The sequence below is a fragment of the Panthera tigris genome, chromosome C1 (genome assembly GCF_018350195.1).
Source record: "Panthera tigris isolate Pti1 chromosome C1, P.tigris_Pti1_mat1.1, whole genome shotgun sequence".
NCBI classification, from domain to species: domain Eukaryota; kingdom Metazoa; phylum Chordata; class Mammalia; order Carnivora; family Felidae; genus Panthera; species Panthera tigris.
The window spans coordinates 156,746,707-156,767,711 of record NC_056667.1 but is presented as its reverse complement, the minus strand read 5'-3'; the positions used below and the strand labels follow the sequence as shown (position 1 = coordinate 156,767,711).

The window sequence follows — 21,005 nt, the reverse complement described above, 5'->3', positions numbered from 1 at the left end:
TATTTTATATCTACTTTATACAAAAAAAGAATTCAGATAGAATTCAAACAGATAAAGAGGCCCTTGTCTTATTTACAGGTAATCCTCCTTTGTTGCTACTGCCTGAAAATGTGAGAATTCGAAAGTATAATCTCTCATCTGAGAAGTTCTCAGATTATCTTGAAGGCGAGGAACGTATTCAGGCTATTGATTATGACTGGGATCCTGAGGGCATAGGTCTCAGTGAGTATGAACTTTCACATCTGTCACTGATATTAATTGAATTATAAGGTGTTGAACTTTGGGGAATTTATTTTTCAATGAGTGAATTTTGTTGCATGAGTGGAAGAGGGAGCTCCTCCTGTCCAGCATGTTCTGGACGCCTTAGCATGACAGTGGGTCCCAGCCAAACTTTGTCAACTTCTAACCAAACCTTCTCCCATCTCTGGGGATTATCCTTTCAGGACCACCTCATATCTCTTTGTCTTTGCTCAGGTAGGGACTGTTCTTCCCCATCACTGTACCTTTCAAAATTTCTACTCAAACTCAACGTTTCTACTCAGTTCAAATGTCACCTCCTCTGACATCTTCTATAATTCTTCCTGGGCACAGTTCCATAAGTACTCACTCATGAGCCCGTAGTGTTTTATATATGCTTTTACTAAACCACCTTAAATAATTGTAACAATTCTCTGGTTCTCCATTTCTTACCTGTAAAATAAGAACAGTCTTCTTGTCTGCCTGACTACCTCTGAGAGTTCTTTTGAAGATCAAATGAGATAACATGTGAAAATGCTTTGCATACTATCAATAACAATGCAATGTAAGATTTCTTATGGTAGTGTCTTCACACTTACACAATACAATAAAATTTTTAAGCATGGAAAATACCTAGGAAGCCATAGTCTTCCTTTGATTTTTAAATGCCTGCCATCCACTATCCTGTAGTCTATACGCTAAATAGGATTTCTCGTCTACATAGCTCCTTTACTGCCAGTTATTGAATAGTCTGCCCCTGGTCTATCCATACATTTTTTTTTTTGAAACTAGAACTTGATCCTAATGAGAGAAAATAGGCTCTTGACTGAAATATATTTTAATAATTTACCTTGAAATAGAGACAGCTAAGTCAGTATCAATAAGCTATCAGTTGAAGTATTTGTAGCTAGTAGCTCAAGTATAATGTGTTGAGTTTGATCAGATATATGTAATTTAATTACTAGTCTTATAGGAACAATAAGGAAGTAGAGATGTCAAGGAAGGAACAGTAGTCCACCCGATTAGACCCCAGTTCCTCCCTTACCTGATGTTCTTAAGATGAAACTCACCTGTTTGTCTTCCCTTGCAGGTGTCATATATTACACTGTGCTAGGCCACGGTTCTGAATTTGGTGCTATTAAACGTGCCTACATCCCCAACTTTGAATCCGGTACTAATAATCTTGTGTCAAAGGTTAACCTGAACCTGAAATACATAATGCAGCCAGACGGATTAGCAGTGGACTGGGTTGGAAGGTAAATTTAGCCACGTTCCCCTCTTGTCAATTCTATTTTCCTGGCTAGATCTCCCTCCTGCTTAACTCACACCACGTGAGTTAAGCTGACCCAGATATGGGTGCACTCAGCGCTGGTGCAGCTGGCTGATGCCTGGGCTTTCTCTAGCCCCAGCAACCACCTCTGCTTACCCCAAGGTGTCATATAGACAGTATCATTTCCTATAGTCTATGTATGCCATGAAAAAGTTTGGGAAAGCACCGAAGTCAAGATTTTGTATTATATCTAGGAGAGCTTTCTTGCCGACAGAATTTTGGATTCCAAAATTAACTTCCAGTATGGCAGCACTATTCATTTTAGAAGAAATGGAACAGTCTCACAATTCTACCAGCAAGGCAGTTGAGATGAGACATTTTTCTCTGGTAATTATTATGAGGAGGAACAACCCACATCTTGTGTTTTGAGCAGACTGTATTGTCTGAACAGATTGGAAATTTGACTTTCCTGTGTAGTCTTTGGGTTGAGTTAATAGCAGTGTCAGCTTTGTTCTGCTCTTTTAGGTCTCCTGGAGCCCCAGGGACTAGAACCAGAGCTTTTGTATGATCTCTAAATAAGAGCCTTAAGTAGGTTTATCATCAGGCAGATTCATGACATGCAAACTGATGTGGAAAAGTTCATAAGCTCCTTTTTTGAGGAGGAGCCTTGCATTGGAGTGGCATTTATGGGAAAGTGATTATGTTGGAATCAGAGCTCACGCATTCATAGACTCCCCCATGGACTTGGAAAGGAATGAATAATGAAAAAAATGTTTGAGAGGGGAGTCTCAGGGGCTTGTTGCCGACCTCTGGGAGAATGAGAGTCATTTGCAGCATAAATTAGTTTTCACCTTTTAACAAACCTGTCTAATGCTCCTGGAAGACTTGAACATCTCTGAAGAAGTTAATTAGGTCCCTGCTGTGCCCACAGGCTATCAGGACAGTCATTTCAGCATTTTTTTGTCAGGAAACAAGGCCTCAGAGAGTCAGTAACTTGAAACTATATAGACTGTAGCACTTCCTTCTGAAAACCAAACAGGCAGTAGCAAATCTGTCTTCATGTGTGAAGTTTTGCTTCTTTCTCAGCCTTAATGAAAGAGCGAGTGAAGAAGCTGACGAAGTCTTTCTGCTTGTAAGAGACTGAGACCTGCAGCTCTAATAGTGAAAATAGGGCAGGGTGGCCTTGCTGAGTTCATTATTTTGGAAAGGCTATTTCCGCTCATTGGAGCTGATGCCAGATTCCTATTAATTCCACTGGGGCTCTTGGTTGAATCGAAACAGATTCACAGGGCAGTTGCAGTTAAAGGACCAGCTAAACAATGCCTGGTGACTTCCACCTGGAAAGTACATGTCTCGTAGTAATGCCAGATGTGATGTCCACCATCATCACTGATCCTGGCTGATCAGGAAGGAGTCCCCTCTATCCCTTACTCTTCCACTTGTAACTTTCCAAAGATGCTCCCTTGGCTGAAGAGATTGGGGCATTCCTGATGGAGGGAGACTCTGCTCTCATCATGAGTATCTAAGTGGTTGTCTTGTTGGCCCCAGCTTCCAAACTGAATGCTTTCATCTTCAAACCTCTTCCCTCGAAATGACCAGTCCAGATTTTTTGGATTTTTAACTTTGTCCCTTTAAATTCAGGCATATTTACTGGTCAGATGCCAAGAGTAAACGGATCCAGGTGGCTAAACTTGATGGGAGGTACACAAAGTGGCTGATTTCCACCCAACTGGATCAACCAGCTGCAGTGGTTGTGAATCCCAAACTAGGGTAAGTACTTATAGGAGTCCTTTTTTTTTTTTTTAAGTTTATTTATTTTGAGAGAGACAGAGAATGCCAGCAGGAGAGGGACAGAGGACAGAGAGAGGGGGAGAATCCCAAGCAGGTTGCACGCTATCAGTGCAGAGCCCAATACACCGTGAGATCATGACCTGCCTGAGCCCAAATCAAGAGTTGGACACTTAACCAAGTGTCCAACTTAAACAAGTTGGACACTTAACTGAGCCACCCAGGCACCCCAGTACTTGAAGGAGTCTTTCATTTTCTAGATATTTGCCACTGGATTTTCAAGAAATTATATCTTTAATTATTTTTTCCTAATTGTACTGAAATTGACTTTGAACTTTTTGCATTGACATCTATGACTAATTTCAGATGCCCTAAAGATCTTTAGGACCATCCAAGCTTCAGACTGATACTGTGTAAGGGGAAGGCCTCTGGCCACAATTTTTTCCATAACCCAGTTGTCCAAAATCCACACATTTCTCAATAGAATTTAAGGGTTGGTTTATACCTGGTGATTGGTTTAGACTAGAGGCTGCAAAGTGGTAGCTGAATATGGCTCACAGATATATTTTACTTGAACTAAACAGAGCTTTAAGGTTTTTTAAATTTAATTGCTAACACACACACACACACACACACACACACACACACACACACACAAATTTTACGCTGTATGTTTGGCTTGAAAAACCAGAACAACTGGTAACACCAGTTAGGTATCCCTTCCTTGATGCAGTATTGCCTGGAACTTGTAGACAGGGCTTTGCTCTCACCATCCCTTGATGTTCATGACTGCTGTGCTCCAGTCATTTTTTTTGCCTGCCTGGTCTTTTCCAGGTATTTGAGGTGGTGCAATCCCTGGTCTCCATTTTAAAATAGGAATTCTTGTTTTGTTCTCTGATACATGTCGAACACAGGACAGTGCTGCTCACACATAGGCATTCAATAAATACTTTATGAAGAATGAACAGCTTTGTCATTATACATTTTAAATTGTCTGAATGTATATACTTGGACAGGGCTGGGCAATCTCTATTGAGGAAGTTTTCAGGAAGGACTACAGATGCACTGGCCCCTCCTTTTCTCTCCCTTTCTTCTAAAGTAAAGTATAAAAATAGCATCACTTAGCACCCAGATCTCAATGAAAAATAGTTGATTTCCTTTTTGGAAGTTCATGCTCTGTTTCAGTGTAGAAGCCTCACTAGAGGAAACTTTCCATTACAGGCTTATGTACTGGACTGACTGGGGCAGAGAACCTAAAATCGAGTCTGCTTGGATGGATGGACAACATCGGAACATCCTGGTGCAGGAGGACCTTGGTTGGCCAACAGGCCTCACTATTGATTATCTGAACAATGACCGGATCTACTGGAGTGACTTCAAGGAGAACAATATTGAAAGTATAAAACATGATGGGACTGATAGAAGAATCGTTGCAAATGCAGGTTAGAAATGAGTTACAATTTACCATGTTAAATAATAAATATATTTCCATTCTCTGCCCATTTTCTCCAGAAGGAATCTGAATCTTAGGAACCGATTGATATATTTTCTTAGATACTGCTCCCCTCAGCTTCCAGCTGCTGATTTAAATGCAAATGAATCCATTAGTAGTAATTAAGGTTTTGTTTTGTTTTTATCCTTTTAACATAATTTTTAAAAGACACTCTTAGCAACAGATATTGAAATAACCAAGTTTCCTATTAGGTTGCCCTGATAGGGGCGACAGTCATGTGTACCAATGGAAATCCATGTCTAACCATTTCTAGACCTATTTGTTTTTATTATGCTCAATTGTTTATTATGTACAACTGGAAACATCTAGAAGGAGAGAAACATTTTATTTTCTAATCCAGATTTCTGCAGAACTGCAACGATCCAGTATCTACCAGCTTTTCCTGATAAGTGGTATCTTATGTTCAAAGAAAAAAAAAAAGGATCTCTGCCATCCAAATTATTGTCCAAAGAGAAAATCAAATCAGCAACTTGAAAGCAAGCAAGTACTCTATAATTGGCATGAACCAGTAGACATTAATCTAGTTTAATGTCTGTCATCTTGATCTCCGAAAGTAGCACACTTTTGTGGTCACATGTACAGAAAGTCTGCCTGAATGTTCCTGGATTTTCAAGGCATTGAATTAGGGAATAACTCAAGCATAACGACATCTGACATAAAAGAGGGGTAGGGAATTTTCTATTCAATTATCTTGCTTTGTTTTGGTTTTCCTCTGTGCGTAAGCAGCAATGAACCCATATAACCTGGACATCTTTGAAGGCCAGTTTTACTGGATATCTAAGAATAAGGGAGAAGTATGGAAGCAAGATAAATTTGGGCAAGACGAGAAGGAGAAAATGCTGATGGTGAACCCATGGCTCACTCAAGTTCGAATCTTCCATCAACATAGATACGATCGGTCAGGTAACATCCCTTGGAGTAAGATGTTCCTCATTATCTAGAAATCTTATTTCAAATTAATGGCTATATTGTTGGAAAATGGTAGTGGATTATAATAGTCTGATCTCTTGGTGCATGAAAGGTGTGTGTGTGTGTGTGTGTGTGTGTGTGTGTGTGTGTGTGTGTGTTTTAACCATTTCGACCAAAGAAAAATAAAATTGGCGGTCAAATGTAATTATATACACCACCAGCAGATATGAAGTAAATATATTTCAGTCCTGGGGCGCCTGGGTGGCTTAGTTGGTTAAATGTCCAACTCTTGATCTCAGCTCAGGTCTTGATCTCAGGGTCATGAGTTCAAGCCCTGTGTTGGCCTCCACACTGGGCTTGGAGCCTGTTTAAGAAAAAAAATTTTTTTTGGCCCTCATTGTTTGGAGTTACAAGTATGTACTTCTAGGCCACAGAATCCAGTAGGCATCAAACCCTTGCTAGGTGTCAGGTGGGTAACAATGGGTTTCGTGAACATCAGGCTAGTCAAGTTATCCTGAGCTACGTGAGCTTCAGTTTAAAATTGTCAGTCATGCATTTCTACCCCCTTCCCTCTCTCCCATTTTCTTAGTTGTGGGTCCTGCTTCACCAGGTTACCTGTGTTCTAATTCATCCTTCACCACTGAATCAAGCTAGATAAAAGGGAGGGAAATTTTTGAAGTGAGGAAAGGAAATAGGCTTTTATTAAGCTCTATAAGTCAGATTCTCTCTTCAAGTGTTAACCCAGACATTTGTTACTTTAGTTAATCTCCAGAATTATAATTAGATTTTATTTTCATCTCACATATAGGGAACCCCACCAGTATAATAGCTCGTAAGTCCTCCATGCTCCTGGGGCTCTCGTGCTGGGCAGTTTTAAAGGCAAGAAGGGAGAGGACGGTACATGTGGTGAGCCCCCTCTCTGGCCTTTGTAGAAAAGGCTACCTAGAAGTCAGTGGAGTTGGCTGGGCCCCCTTTGGAGAATGCTGATTGCTGTGTAGGCCAGAAATCTAGACCAAGCTGTGCCAGATTAACATTTACTCTGGACCAGTCGTTCTCAGATTTTAGCGTATATCATAATCATCTAGAGGGCTTGTTGAACACAGATTGCTGGGCCCTACCTGAGAGATTTCTGATTTAATATGCCTGAGGTGGCCTAAAATTTGCATTTCTAACAAATTCCCAACTGACGCCAATGTTGCTGGTTCAGGAACCACATTTGAGAAGTCCTGCTCCAGGCCCTGCTCAAGTATGGGCCGTGGGCCAGTAGCACTGGTGAGACATGCAAGTCTCTCAGGCCCCACCCAGCCTTTTTCAATCAAATTCCCCAGGTGGTTTATATTACATTCAAGTTTGAAAAGCTCTTTTCTAGAGAGCTGAAGAAATGGTAATGGGGCAGATTTTGAGTGAGACTTTGGAATATGGCTTATTATTTTATAGCCATTTCCTTGTCTGTAGTTATAGACCGGATGCCAGAGAATCAGGATCACAGAATGTTAGTCTGAGAAGAAGTTTAGAGATCATCTGTACCTTGGAGAAATCATAGTACATGCTAAGGTAGAATTCAGATGACTCTAGAATTACTTGAGGAGCTTTTAACGGTAACACTTGTAACATCCTAGACCAATTTAAATCTGAATTTCTGTGACTGGGCATCAGTAGTTGTGCATAGCTCTCAGGTGATTCTGATAATAACAGGTCTAAATTCCCTTGTTTTTCAAGTAAGGAAAGTACTTGAAGAAAGTACTCCTGTGCGGGTAGGGTGGAAATCATATGTAATATATAATTTGGACACATTACGATCTATCCAAATTTAGGTAACGACAAATCTTGACATAATAATAGGGTCTTTGTGGTCTTTTGAACTATCTCAAATTGCTTTGCGTTGATTAGTTTTTGTGGTCGTGCAGTGGACTGGACACCTACCTTCCAAATCTGCCAGAGACGGGGAGGAGATAAATGATGGCCAGTAGACAGTGTGAGTGTAGGATGGTGAGAAGTAGGAGGGTGGCTGTGCCACTCTGATGGGGTGCCATGGGGACGGTCATGTAAATGAGGTGAATAGCCAGGTGCCATGTGGCCTAGAAGTGCTGGGCTTTGATGTCACCTGGCAGGGCCACAACTCCGTTGATGGGCGTATCTTTGGTTGGTGAATTCATTCCCTCTTCAGACCCTAACCACTGTCCTCATGTGCTTTCCAGTGCCTAACCGCTGCAAAAATGTCTGCAGTCACCTCTGCCTCCTGAGACCTGGAGGATACAGCTGTGCCTGTCCCCAAGGCTCCACCTTTATAGCAGGAAGCACCACTGATTGTAACGCAGGTAGGGGTGCTGTCTGCACAGCCATGGGGCCCTGGGAATGCTCTTCTGCCTTCTTCAGTAGCTTCCCTACTTGTGCTTCTCTTCTTGCAGGAGCCTGGAAAAAATCCTCGTGTGGCTGGGTCCTTTGCAGGATAGAGCGGGGGTGGCTCGGAGGAGGGATGAGAGATGGGGAGATATGAACAGAGCTGAGTGGGACTTAGGGAGCCAAACAGAGTTGGTGTTCCAGTGATTGCTGAGAATTATTTGCTAGGATCTGTAGGGTACAAATCCAGTGCCCCCAAATCTACCACTGTGTTGTTTTGTAAGGATATTTGGAAGAGTGGGTTTTCAATAAGGTCTCTACCTCCTTTCTTTACCTCCATACTGGATGTCTGTTGCCCCAGAATCCATCTGGCTTTAATTGGAGTTCCTCAAGTGGGGAACCAGGTTCCTGAGGTGGGGGACCTTATCCAGTGCAGATGGGAGGGCAAGAGGAGGGTCACTCTTTTCCTCACATGCTCATTTCAAAGTTTTGACAAATGAAAAAGGTACATTTAAAAAGACACCTTACGGGGCGCCTGGGTGGCTTGGTCGGTTAAGCGTCCGACTTCGGCTCAGGTCATGATCTCACGGTCCGTGAGTTCGAGTCCCGCGTCGGGCTCTGTGCTGACAGCTCAGAGCCTGGAGCCTCTTTCAGATTCTGTGTCTCCCTCTCACTCTGCCCCTCCCCTGTTCATGCTCTCTCTCTGTCTCAGAAATAAATAAACGTTAAAAAAAAAAAATTAAAAAAAAAAAGACACCTTACATTGTTGGAGGCTGGAGGCTGGAATAAGGAAGCAGTGCTTTATTTTTCATCCCAAATGCTGTGGATGATCTGTGCCTAGCAGGACCTTTCTTCAGTGACTCTTAAATTAGGGAGTATATATAAGTCCTGGGGAATAACTAGTGTCCCTGGCTAGTATCCAATTCTTAATAATACTCATTAAAAAAATCATCCTGTAGTTTGCTAGCAGCCCATTTTGTAGCTCACATCCTTGTTTTTATTTTTTAGTGGCCCATTTTATGGTTCCCTTCCCTCAGTTTTAGCTGATGACGCTATGCTTAACCACCTGTGGCCACCAGGGGGAGCAAGTGGTTAAACAAGGCACCAACTTTTGGCTTTTCTGAACCAGCCGGAAAAGTTGGCGGGTTTAGAGAATGAACGCAGGAACCAAAAAACAGCTACTCCCGCTTCTTTTCCCCTGTCCCCACTCTCATCCCGAGGCTGGGGGAAATATTGGCAAGATTACAGTATTTAGTAATATTTTGAGCCAAACAATTTCAAGCTTTTGACATTTGTTGTATGCTGTAGACAGATGGTTCTGACATTTATCACAATTTCGCACTCATGGGCGGTGTTGTCCAAGATGTTACTTCATCTACTACTTTCCTCATTTACATTGTTTGCCAAGTGCGTTATAGTCAGATTCTTGTTTAAAAGAACTTTAACCAAAGCAAGCACGATAATGGTGGTAGTTGTTCCATATGGGGTCTTAGTTTGGCATTTTAATTAATTAATTTGATAAGTATTTATTGAGAGCCTACTATGGGCTAAGTGCTAAGTGCTGGAGATAATGAAAGTGAACAAAACAGATCCCTTGCCTTTGTTGAGCTTATATTCTAATAGAGATTCTAAATAGAGACTACCCCCCCTCCCCAAATGTATAATGTCAGATAGTAAAAGCAAAAGGAGAAAACGAAAGCAGGGTAAGAGGGATGAGGGTCGGGTGGGAGTTGGGTGGCCTTTAGGTAGAGAGCTCTGGGAAGGCCTCTGTGATAAAATGAACTTTGAGTAGAGATTCAAATAGAGGGACTGAGCCAGGAGGATATCTGAGCTCCTTAAATAAGTGCACATGTGACAGATACTTACTGAGCATCTTCTAGGTATAAGACATGAAAACGCTAACAGCCCCATCAGGCACCTCCAAGGAGTACGTGGGGGCTGAGCTGGAGCAGGGACCCAGAGCAAGGGCAAGTTGGAGGACTTAAAAAATAGGAAATCTCTAACCAGCTGTCTATCAGGCATCTGTGTATCTGCATTGTTGCTTGATTGATGGGTCCCTGATGCTTTGAAGACTTCAGATGAAGTGTTGAGGTGTGCCCAGATTGAACTCTTGTGTTTCACTGGGCTTGCAGAGGAGAATTCTGAAAACTTCAAATGAGAACACGAATGTCCTAAGAGATTTCTTTACCACAAGTTTCTTTTAAATGTTAATATATGTTCTGGAGTGTAGCATCTCTCCACTGGGGTAAAAATGCTATAAATTGCCTCTTTCTTTCCACCAAATGTACATTACTCTCCAAGACCTTATTATTGATAAGGATATTCATCTGACTTAAGTGGAAGGTAACGTTTTGATGAGGAAACTAATTAGCTGCCCTGCCCCCATCCACTCCCCACTCTGACCCTGGGCCTGAAGCACATTTGCATGGTTTGGGTGCTCTGCTGAGTGTGGCTGACTAACACATGCATGGCTTTCCCTTTCTGCAGCCATCGAAAGTCCTATCAACATGCCCCCCCCATGCAGGTGTATGTACGGAGGAAATTGCTATTTTGATGAGAATGACCTCCCCAAATGCAAGTAAGTCTGAATGTTGAGGTCCGAGTTGTAGGCCTTGGGGGAATTTAAGACAAAGTAGCCAGAAAAACAAGTACAGGAGCCTTGCCAGTTCACTAATTTTCACATCGTGACCAGCTTGCCCTCCCTTGGGAGAGTCCGCAGAGAACTAAGGCAGTGCTTCTCAAACCATACTGTGCATAAGTATCATCTCATTCACAGGGATTCTGCATTTCCAACAAGCCCCCATGAGATGCCACAGGATTGTGAGCCAACTGTAACAGGGATTAGAGAAGTGACAGCCCCAATTTCTCTACTCACCTGGTGTTAATTACATTTGGAGTGTGGGAGACCAGCTGTCAGCAGAGCTGAGTCAGCCCAAGCACTTGTGATGAGCAGAGACTGGGCTAAAGACTTAGGGGAAAAAAAAGAATTCTTGAGAAAGCTCTAACGTGGTGCAAGATAAATGGAGGTCTTTAAAAACTGTTTAATGGAAACATATCAGCGGAAAGAATACAATCTTGGTTTCCATTTTCATTCTCAATGGAAACATTGCATAGAGTAGACACCAATACATTTATTTGATGACCTTGCAGGTGTCATAGCCACAGCATTGAAAGTGAATTTCATAGTCAGATCAAAGTCAGTTGTTCTTGCTGCTCATCATATCTTGGCAGAATAAACAACGTCGTGCAAGATACACTGACTGTCCCGTGTGTAATTTGCTCAGTCAAACCTCTCTCTACCTGAAGATGTGCTTGTACAATAGCTATGGAAGCCTAAGAATGCCACAGCTTATGAGCAGTTCTCCTTTCACTTTCAGGTGTCCCAGTGGCTACATGGGAAAATATTGTGAAATAGGACTTTCAAAAGGTGTCCCTCCAGGAACAAGTAAGTTTTAAGAATATGAGCAACCTGGGGGCGACTGGGTGGCTCAGTTGTTTGAGTGTCCGACTTTGGCTCAGGTCATGATCTCGCAGTTTGTGAGTTCGAGCCCCACATCGGGCTTCCTGCTGTCAGCGCAGAGCCCACTTGGGATTTTCTGTTCCCCCCTCTCTCTGTCCCCCACCTCTCTCGCACTCTAAACATTAAAAAAATATATATATGAGTGACCTGGAAATGCTTCACAGCTCCTAAGTTGAAAGCTGTTTATATTCTATTTAACTCAGTCTTTGAATTGGTTCTGCCCTCAGCTTCCACTCTTAAGTCTATTGGTTCCTTTCCCTTTCCCCATGCTGATATGGTCACTTTTCTTCCCTCTTCGGTGGCAGCAGTGGCTGTGCTATTGACAGGCATCCTGATCATCATAATTGGAGCATTGGCAGCATTAGGATTTTTCCACTACAGGAGAACTGGCTCCCTTTTGCCTTCTCTGCCCAAGCTACCAAGGTCAGTTTCATCATGTGGAATATTGATTTTAGAAGCTTGGGTGATGTGACTATGTGAATAATTCAGGGTTTTTTGTTTTGTTTTGGTTTGGTTTTTTTGTAAGTTAAAATAGCATAACGTGCAGCTTAACCTATTCTGTAGAAACAAAAAGTATTGAACTTAAAAGCCATCATTTCAAATCACAACCTCTTAATCTAATGCTTTTTTGAAGCCTGAATGCAAATCACACTTTATCGTCCAAATAGTTATGCCCACTGGTGGGGATTCAGATTAGACTGGAACACAGTCTGTGGTTTGGACCAGGCTTTATTCCTGCAAGTGCCAAGTTAGCCCTCTCTTAGATGTCAAGCATTCAACAATGTGCTTTAACACTTCTGTGTAGCTAAGGCAACTTCCTACCATATTTGAGGTATGAATTCAGAGTGAGAATTGAGCGTTTCATTTAAGTAAGCTTTAGCAATATGGAGGAGAGGGTACTATTGCAACAGGTGGCTTAAAAAATCGTACACTGTTTCAATTACTTTATTTCAGCTTAAGCAGTCTAGTTAAATCCTCTGAAAATGGAAATGGGGTGACCTTCAGATCAGGAGCAGATGTTAACATGGATATTGGAGTGTCTGGTTTTGGGCCTGAGTCCGCCATTGACAGATCAGTGGTGATGGTGAGTGTGGCCGCAAAATGGCTGTATGCTTACTGTTTTATAAAAGAAACACTTTTTATAGAGAATAAAATTAACCTAGAATAAAAATGAAATGGTATGCTTCTCAACGTGAAGTCTTTACAAAATTAGGAAACATTACGTTTTTGCAGAAAGGTCTCTAACATATTAGTAATAAAATTGCACTTTACCCCGGCTCTAAGCCACACTTGAATCCTAAACAGTGTTAAGTTTAATGAGAATCTTAAAGAGTCTTATGTTTTTTGGGGGAGAGGGGAGAGAGAGCATGGGTATTGTTTTTATTTGATGACTCTTTGTATGTTAAGGGAAGGAGTAGGGAAATCCATGTTTCCTAGTCTTCTGTATTTTCCCACCAATGTGTATAGTTGGGATACATAGTGATTTTAGATGCAGTGGTTGGTTCAAATCACAACTCTGCCGCCTTCTAAGAATGTAATAATAGGCATGAAGCTTGATCGCTCTGACCCTCATTGTCCCCATGTATAAAATGGATACAGTAATACCTCTTGTGAGGACCAAATGGCTACTTTATGAGTATACTAGTACAGGGTCTATAACCAGGACTGGAAAATAACTTTCAATATTTTGCCTTTCTCCCAAATCTTTGATGTTTAGCCTCCACATAAAAGTACAATATTACCTATTCTTTCTTCTTTCCCCTCTCCCTCTTCTCCTCTTTGCTCTTTTTTCCACCAGCCACCCTTTTCTCTGCTGTGCAGACCTATCCCCAAGTGAATATTTGCATCAACGAGCCAAAGAGAATGTGGGTGTAAAAGAGTGTTTCTGTTTCCTTGATCTGATGAATTAGTGCATTTGTTACTTCATGTGATGTTTGCCGTGTGGAGGCCTTGTGTCTCCTGGCTTTTTCTTTAAGTTCTTTTTGGATAAATTTGGCATAGCAACTAGTATACCTCCAGGTGTGAGGAGGGCACCTTCCTTCCTGTGTAAACCAGCTACTTCTTTTCTCCGTCAGAGTGAACACTTTGCCATGGAGATGGGGAAGCAGCCCATAATATTTGAAAACCCAATGTATGCATCCAGGGACAGTGATGTCAAAGTGGTTCACCAGCCAACCCAGGTAAGAAGTCACAGCCCTTTCTTTCAGGTTCTGCTACTACTGAATCTTGTGCTATTGAATAATGCCCTCCTGGGGTTCTCCTAACTTTCCCTCAAATGGAAGGAAGCAGTGTTCCCACCCTTCAGGTTCACTAAATGCGATAATAGGACTGACCCAAGGGTATGACACCAACGTGTTGCAGAGTCGCTGAGGCTTGGCAACCATTCTCGGAGTGCTGACCAAGAGCCTTGTCATGCTGAGTGGTCAGAGCAAGAATTATGAGTCCACTCAGGGGCTTGGCAAGCAGTGCCTGACTCACACAGACTCTCTGTAAATATTTGTGAAACGAACAAGTGATTGATTGTCAGGTCATTATGTGGAGATTTGGGGGATTGGGTATACTCTCTGGGTTCTTATTGGTATCACCAGTGTGTTATTTGAGGTGACCTCCTTATGCTTGCCTTTCACATACTTTTCTGAAAACTAAAGTCCCCAACGTTGATAGGCAGATACCTAAATTTCCTTTGGTGCAGCCCTGTTACTCACTCATCTTTAAGAGGAGCAGGGAGGTGACATAGGTGAGTAGATGAAGGGAAAGAACTTTTCCCTGGACCTGGAACAGTAGCTCCCACACCACTTCTAGTGCCTGTCAGCATTTAGCCTACTTCCTTTGTTGAAACAACTACAGCATCAGGGAAATGCAGTTTCATGGTTAATACCTAACCTTCATTTGAAATCATAAGATATGGTACCTTTTAAATATAAAAAGGTTTATTTTATGGATAGCATTCTTAAGATCAGAAACAGTTGCATCTTAAGCATTTTTCCTGATCCTTTGATATCCAGGTAGCAAAAATATGATCACATGATACAATAGATGTGGCATTTCATTTGGCATTTTCGCTCAAAATAAAATGAGGCCATGTTTACAAACACATGTTTGAGAAGAAACGAAACAGTGAATGTAAAAAATATAGGAAAAAGAGTGAATTTTTACCTTGTAATTTGTTAACTATATATTCATGGTAATTTGGGCTTAGGAGGGAACCTTGGAATTATATGAATGTTGCAGAAAATGTCTAGAGGGGTATTAATTCCATTATGTCTCTTGTTTCAGAAATTCAACCTCTTGTACGCAGTCATCTCAGAATAGTAATTTTATTCTAAATATCCAAAGATAAGAGTCTCAGTTCTCCACTGAGTTTGGGAATAATTCATGCTGTTCCTCTAAGATTTGGCTGCCAGTATACAATTGGAGTTGTTTGTCTGAAAATATGGTCAACAGTGGAAATAAGGCAGCACAGAGAACACGATAAAATTGTCATTACTAAGTGAGAGTATGACTGTGATGGGGTTTGTCTCCCAGGACTAAGGCATGAGACAGATGACATAGTGGTTGGTGCTTTGATTTTGGGGAGATGGGAATGGTGTTTAGTCCTAGGGCACGGGATTGTTCTCCTATTAAGACAAATAGTGCAGGGCGCCTGGGTGGGTCAGTCGGTTGAACGTCTGACTTCAGCTCAGGTCATGATCTCTCAGTCTGTGAGTTTGAGCCCTGCATTGGGCTCTGTGCTGACAGCTCAGAACCTGGAGCCTGCTTTGGATTCTGTGTCTCCCTCTCTCTCTGCCCCTCCCCCGCTCATGCTCTGTCTCTCTCTCTCTCTCTCTCTCTCTCTGTCAAAAATAAATAAACATTAAAAAATTAAAAAAAAAAAAAGACAAATAGTGCCTGACCATGTCTGTGGGAAAGCAAGGCAGTAAAGAGAACCAAAGAGCTGATAAGAAACCTCACAGCAAAACTTCTTTCAAAACTGGATAATATCCTTTAATATGCATGCAGGTGACTGTATCTGGAAATGTGGATAACCAGAACTATGGAAGTCCCATAAACCCTTCTGAAATAGCTCCAGACACAAAGCCGGCTTCCCCAAGTGCTGATGCAACTCAGGTAATAGTGTCTGGCTACTGAAATGGTATGGGATTTGCAAAGGGCTTAGGAATTGCTGGGTTTACTAATGCTAGGGGAGACTAGGGAGACCCTGATAGGCTCATGGACCCAAGATAGGCAGTTAATAAAGGTAATTTTTAAATAATAATAAATTGAAAATTGTTCCACTAACTAAAACCACATTTCTAGCATGGATTGAGATGGAATGATATTCCTTGTGATGTGGGAGACCATATGGAAAAAAGAAGGGCAACTGGGGCATTGAGTGGCTGACTTTGGCTCAGGTCATGATCTCGCTGGGTTTGTGAGTCCGATCCCTGCGCCGGGCTCTGTGCTAACAGCTCAGAGCCTGGAGCCTCCTTCATATTCTGTGTCTCATCCTCTCTCTGCCCCTCCCATGCTCATGCTCTGTCTGTCTCTGTCTCTCAATAATAAATAAATGTTAAAAAAAAATAAAAAAAAAAAAAAGAGGAGCAACAGATTTCAGGATCTAGTCTCTTCAGACTAGAGTTACTTGATTTTACAGAATGACTTAGAATAAAGAGTTCACTGTGTCAATCACACATATAGAAGACCTTTTCCTTTTTCATGTAATACAGTTTTTCTACAGTCTACATCTTTGTTCCCTGAATAATGTACTGTGTTCTTAGCTCTACTGCTGTTACCTATATTCACCACGAGATGGCACTAATTCATACTCTCTTCATCTGTCCATCTATCCATCCAACCAACATTATTGCCCTCGGTGTGCCAGGTACAGGGTTTAACACTGGAGATTAAAAGAAAAAAAGATCACGAATAGAGCTTCTCTGTCATGCTTTCAGGCACTTTGAAATTTTTATATTGGTCTACAGAGAGAAATTAAATTAAATTTGATATGAAATTTTGTGTTAATATATAATCCATCACTAGTTTTAATGGACACATATGAAGCTATTTAAGATCTAGCTGTCTGATTTTGGGCAAAATATTTTTCCTCTGGTTTTTAGAGTCTTTATGTTTCTCATTGGGCTCACTATTGGCATAGTTCTTTGTGGTACAAAAGTTTGTCTATGCATTGCAAGACATTTTAGTATTTCTGGCCCCTGTCCATTAAGCATCAGTAGTGTCTCCCCCAATGCCTTGTGATCCCAGAAATCAGCCCCACTCTGCCTCAGCACCCCCATTTCCAACTGGGAGCAATAGGATCTGGAATGTCTCAGTTTTAAGGTTCTATGACCCCTGTAAAGTAATATAAAGAAACAAATCCAAGGGTAGTGATAAATCTGACTATTTACACAATCCTTGTTTCTGAAATAATCTGTAAGCATAACTGGTATCTGCAGAGTTAACTTGGAAGTCATGCTGAATTTTCAGCACCTCAGAAATTGGTTCCTATTCTTCTTGTTTGGATCAAAATAAAAGTTGAACTAAATTAATGCTAATGAAGAGTTTATAACAAAGGTCTCTACCTTTTCATATTTCATTTACTAATTCCTTCTTCTGATACACACATGCACGAACACACATACACACACACACACCAGACACATAAAAATGTCTTAGAAAGGAATTTTCAGTTTTATATTTTTTCAAGGGACTGAATTTTTTTTAAGCTACATTTTAAAATAGATTTTGAAGATTAATTTTCTACAGACACCGAAATACTTGGATGTCACAAGTCTTGAGTGTCGCAATGTTGTGTCTCTTGAGTGTTCCCTAAATCTGACTCAACCCCAAGGCAGTGCCAGATTTATTTTATATTCTCAACTTTTCTTTCAGTCCATTTCAAGTCTAGTGATCCTCTCCACTGGACAGAGCTCTCTCCCAGCCTGAGCAGGAAGGGGAATGTGGTGGAGATGTTGCAGCCTCTGACCTGCACATCTGTCATCAGAAACAATGAACACTGAAAGACTTTTCAGACGAGAGTGGATCTTCATCAGTTATAGTCCCTTTCTTTCTCATCTTCACCTTTGCGGTGTGTTGGCTCTTCCTCTGTTTTGTTGTTTTTAATCAGTTGAGGCTGAGACCCTCTAAGGTCTGTCCTACGTGCTATGTCTAGGGATCTCTCTCTATCGGTTGTCTCCTGGGCACTGAGATGGCAGCTAATGTGGCTTAAAGCAGTAAGGCAGCACTTGGTTAGGCTCTCTCTAGGTTGACATTAATGTGCCAAAGTGGCTCACAAATGTATGTTTCATCAGTAAATCTGCTCAAAAGACTCAAAGCTAGGAGCAAGAATTCCTATGACTCAGTTCTATTGTTTTCCAAGTCATGTTGACATGCACTGGATTTCCCAAGGAGATAAAAGTGAAAATCACCAGTTTCTCTTGTAAGTAATTGCTTAACTCCAAGGAGCCCATCCCATAAGTGTAAGCTTCCAGAGGCCAGGCTCTTGATCTAAATGTCTTTATCTTTTTCTTGGTGGCTGCCATGTACAGAGTAGGTGTTCACTTACATGTGGGTTATAGTGAATGGTCTTCTCCTGTAGTCATGTGCCCCCTACTTCCTCACATGTTGGCCACCTAATTTCACAGAGCAAGAGATGCCCCTAAAACATATGGGCTACCTTAGCTTCCTGCTGGAGTAGGCTGTCCACGCCCTTGCTTTCTGTTCCTTTGTCTTCTTCCATCCCGAAACAGCCAGAGCTGTTTCCGGCACTGGCACCATGGGTAGCTTTTCAGCGAGACCTGGGCCACCAGCCGTAGTCTGTGGTGATTTCTCTTTGGGTTCTTCAGTGTATGGTCCGCTGAGTCCTATCATCATTGCCTACTCTTCCACCTACAGTTCAGTTATATGCGCCTGCTGTGACTCCTTCCTCATCTATAAAATAAGAGCACCTATCTCAGAGTTGCCAGGGAGATTAATTGGGAAAACTTGTAAAACTTTTAGACTAACCCCTGATACATAGTAAGCTCTCAATAGATGCTATTTTTTTGTTGTCACCATTGCTATTTTGATTACAGGAGGAAATGATGAAGGGGAAGGGATAGGTTTGAGTTGACCAAGGATCAAGACATCATTTTAGGAAATGAGAGTTACAATCTGGCTTTCCCCTTAAGTTTTAAGCAGCCCCTGAAGAAATCTCTTGCCTGTCTCTGTCAAAGCTTCTAGATTCTGTTGGCACAGATTCTGTCAACTATACATGTCAAGTCAAGGAAGTCTTTGAAATTATTAGATGAAAAGAGCCCAGAGACTTTCAGTTTCAGTTTGGGGACTGTCTGAGGAGGAACTGAACAATGTACCCATGGGTCAGGTCATGGGGTCCCAGGTCCCAGTTTGCTTTTTCCTTCACTCAGAAGACATTTTAAAACCTACGTGGAGGTTGGGCGCCTGTGTGGCTCAATCGCTTGTGCATTCAACTCTTGGTTTGGGCTCAGGTCATGATCTCAGTTTCATGAGTTCAAGCCCTGCATTGGGCTCTGTGCTATTAGCACAGATTTTCTCCCTTTTCTCTCCGCCCCACCCCACTTGTGCTCTGTTTCTAATAAACAAACAAACTTAAAATTAAAAAAAAAAAAACCCGCCATGGAGGAACAAATCCATGCAAAAAATTCCATTACTGAAGGTTTTCTGTTTCCCCCTTTTCATTTAGGCAACAAAATGGAGTATCTTCAAACGAAAATTGAAACCAACTACCAACTTTGAAAACCCAATCTATGCGGAGGTAATTGTTGACAATTTTTGTTCCCACAGGCGTTCAGCATTCTTTCTTAGCAATAACTTGTCTGGCTAAGGTGGGTATACACTCAGATTATTCTGAGCAAAACTGGTAAAGATTTGTTTTCTTCACACAAAACTGTTTCCAGTCCCACTGGGGGAATAAGTGGCTGATTCGTTTTTCCCTGTGGTCTTAGATGGAGAATGAACACAAGGACAGCACTGCTGTGGCTCCCACTCCCTCTCCTTCCCTTCCTGCTAAAAGTTCTCCAAGGAGAGACCCAGTGCCAACCTATACCGCGACGGAAGACACTTTTACAGACACCGCAAACCTTGTTAGAGAAGACTCTGAGGTATAGCTATGCCATCTGTTTAGGGATCATTAGAAACACACTTTTGCACATGTATTTTTTACAAACAGATGAAGAAAAAGTTAACATTCAGTACTTTATTAAAAAAAATATATTTTTTCCCATTTGCCTGTAGTTGGAAGTGTCTTTGGAAACCGTGTCTTGTGTGTCTTTTTTTTTTTTTTTTTTTTTTTACTTATGCTGTCTCATATTTTTACAAATAATTATCACAATGTACTATATGGATATCTTTGCACTGAAGCTATCTGAAGGTAATGCTATAAATATACTGTACATTTATAAATTTTGGAAAGATTATCACATCATTAAATTTGCTGAGAAAAGTCTCTGCTGAATTGGTTGGTGATCATTCCAGTAAATGACCCAACAAAGAAAGGAATTGACTTAGGGCCTTTCGCCATGTCGAAAGAAGAGGTACCACTCATATTCCCTATAGGATTATCAAGCAAAGAAACCCAGGCCCCACTCTTGGGTCCATTTTTACACCTCAGCACTTAATGTTCAAGATTAGCTGATTATTCGATTAGCTGATTAGTAGGCATATGGATACAGGGCACTGTGTGTTATCTAGACATCTGGGTCTGACCGTAGATGCCTCAGATAATGCAGAAGGTAGAAGAAAACCAATTCAATTTCACCCTTCTGCATGTTTGTGTTGTCTAGCCAGAACACTTTCACATGTGTTACCTCACTAGCTGTCAAGTCAACGTTTTTATTTGTGATGTCTGTGAGAAAATTCCATGTCAGGAGGTACAAGTGTCCCGCAAAGAGTTTGTATCCAGTTGAACGAGCTCTTTCACCTGATGGACCATAGGGCAGTTTCCATCCTTGCCTGGCATCCCAGGCGGTCACCTACCCCAGACACTGGAGCTCACCAGCTGAATGACTAAAACCAAATCTGTGTCTTCATCAAGTAAGGTGCAAAGCGAATACCAGTTAAGCAAAGCCTCAACTGGGTTTTTGTTTCTGTCTGAAAATATCATTATAGTGACTATTTATTTCCTAAGTTGAACATGAATAGAAAGGGAAACTGTTCTTATTGAGCCTTTTTTAGGTCCTTTTGGCTAAATTATACATTTGTATCGGAATGTACTGTAGAGCCTAGAGTTTCTCTTGAATAGTGGGCATATCTTCACAACAGGACCCATGGCAGGAATATACAAGTTCCATACTGAGTAGCATTTCTGGCTCTCTGTGCTAATATTGCACATTTTTAAAACAATGAATGGATGGATGGATGGATGAATGAAACATGTACTACTGATTATTTTGTTACCGAGTTCTCAAAATATTTGTGGCTTGTATTTTGAGAGC

The 21,005-nt window shown here is 41.4% G+C and overlaps 1 protein-coding gene across 1 annotated transcript in view; it reads left to right on the top strand.

The window, feature by feature from the left end:
- Positions 1-19,843, top strand: part of LRP2 (LDL receptor related protein 2) — a 198,056-nt gene extending 178,213 nt beyond the window's left edge. The window contains exons 66-79 of the mRNA XM_042994641.1: positions 79-222; positions 1,328-1,493; positions 3,149-3,277; positions 4,517-4,737; positions 5,535-5,711; positions 7,916-8,035; positions 10,545-10,635; positions 11,435-11,502; positions 11,883-12,000; positions 12,532-12,661; positions 13,653-13,757; positions 15,577-15,684; positions 19,256-19,327; positions 19,518-19,843. Coding sequence (XP_042850575.1) covers positions 79-222; positions 1,328-1,493; positions 3,149-3,277; positions 4,517-4,737; positions 5,535-5,711; positions 7,916-8,035; positions 10,545-10,635; positions 11,435-11,502; positions 11,883-12,000; positions 12,532-12,661; positions 13,653-13,757; positions 15,577-15,684; positions 19,256-19,327; positions 19,518-19,679 — 1,811 coding nt within the window. The 3' untranslated portion in view covers positions 19,680-19,843. The remainder of the gene's footprint in view (positions 1-78; positions 223-1,327; positions 1,494-3,148; positions 3,278-4,516; positions 4,738-5,534; positions 5,712-7,915; positions 8,036-10,544; positions 10,636-11,434; positions 11,503-11,882; positions 12,001-12,531; positions 12,662-13,652; positions 13,758-15,576; positions 15,685-19,255; positions 19,328-19,517) is intronic.
- The last annotated feature ends 1,162 nt before the right edge of the window (positions 19,844-21,005 follow it).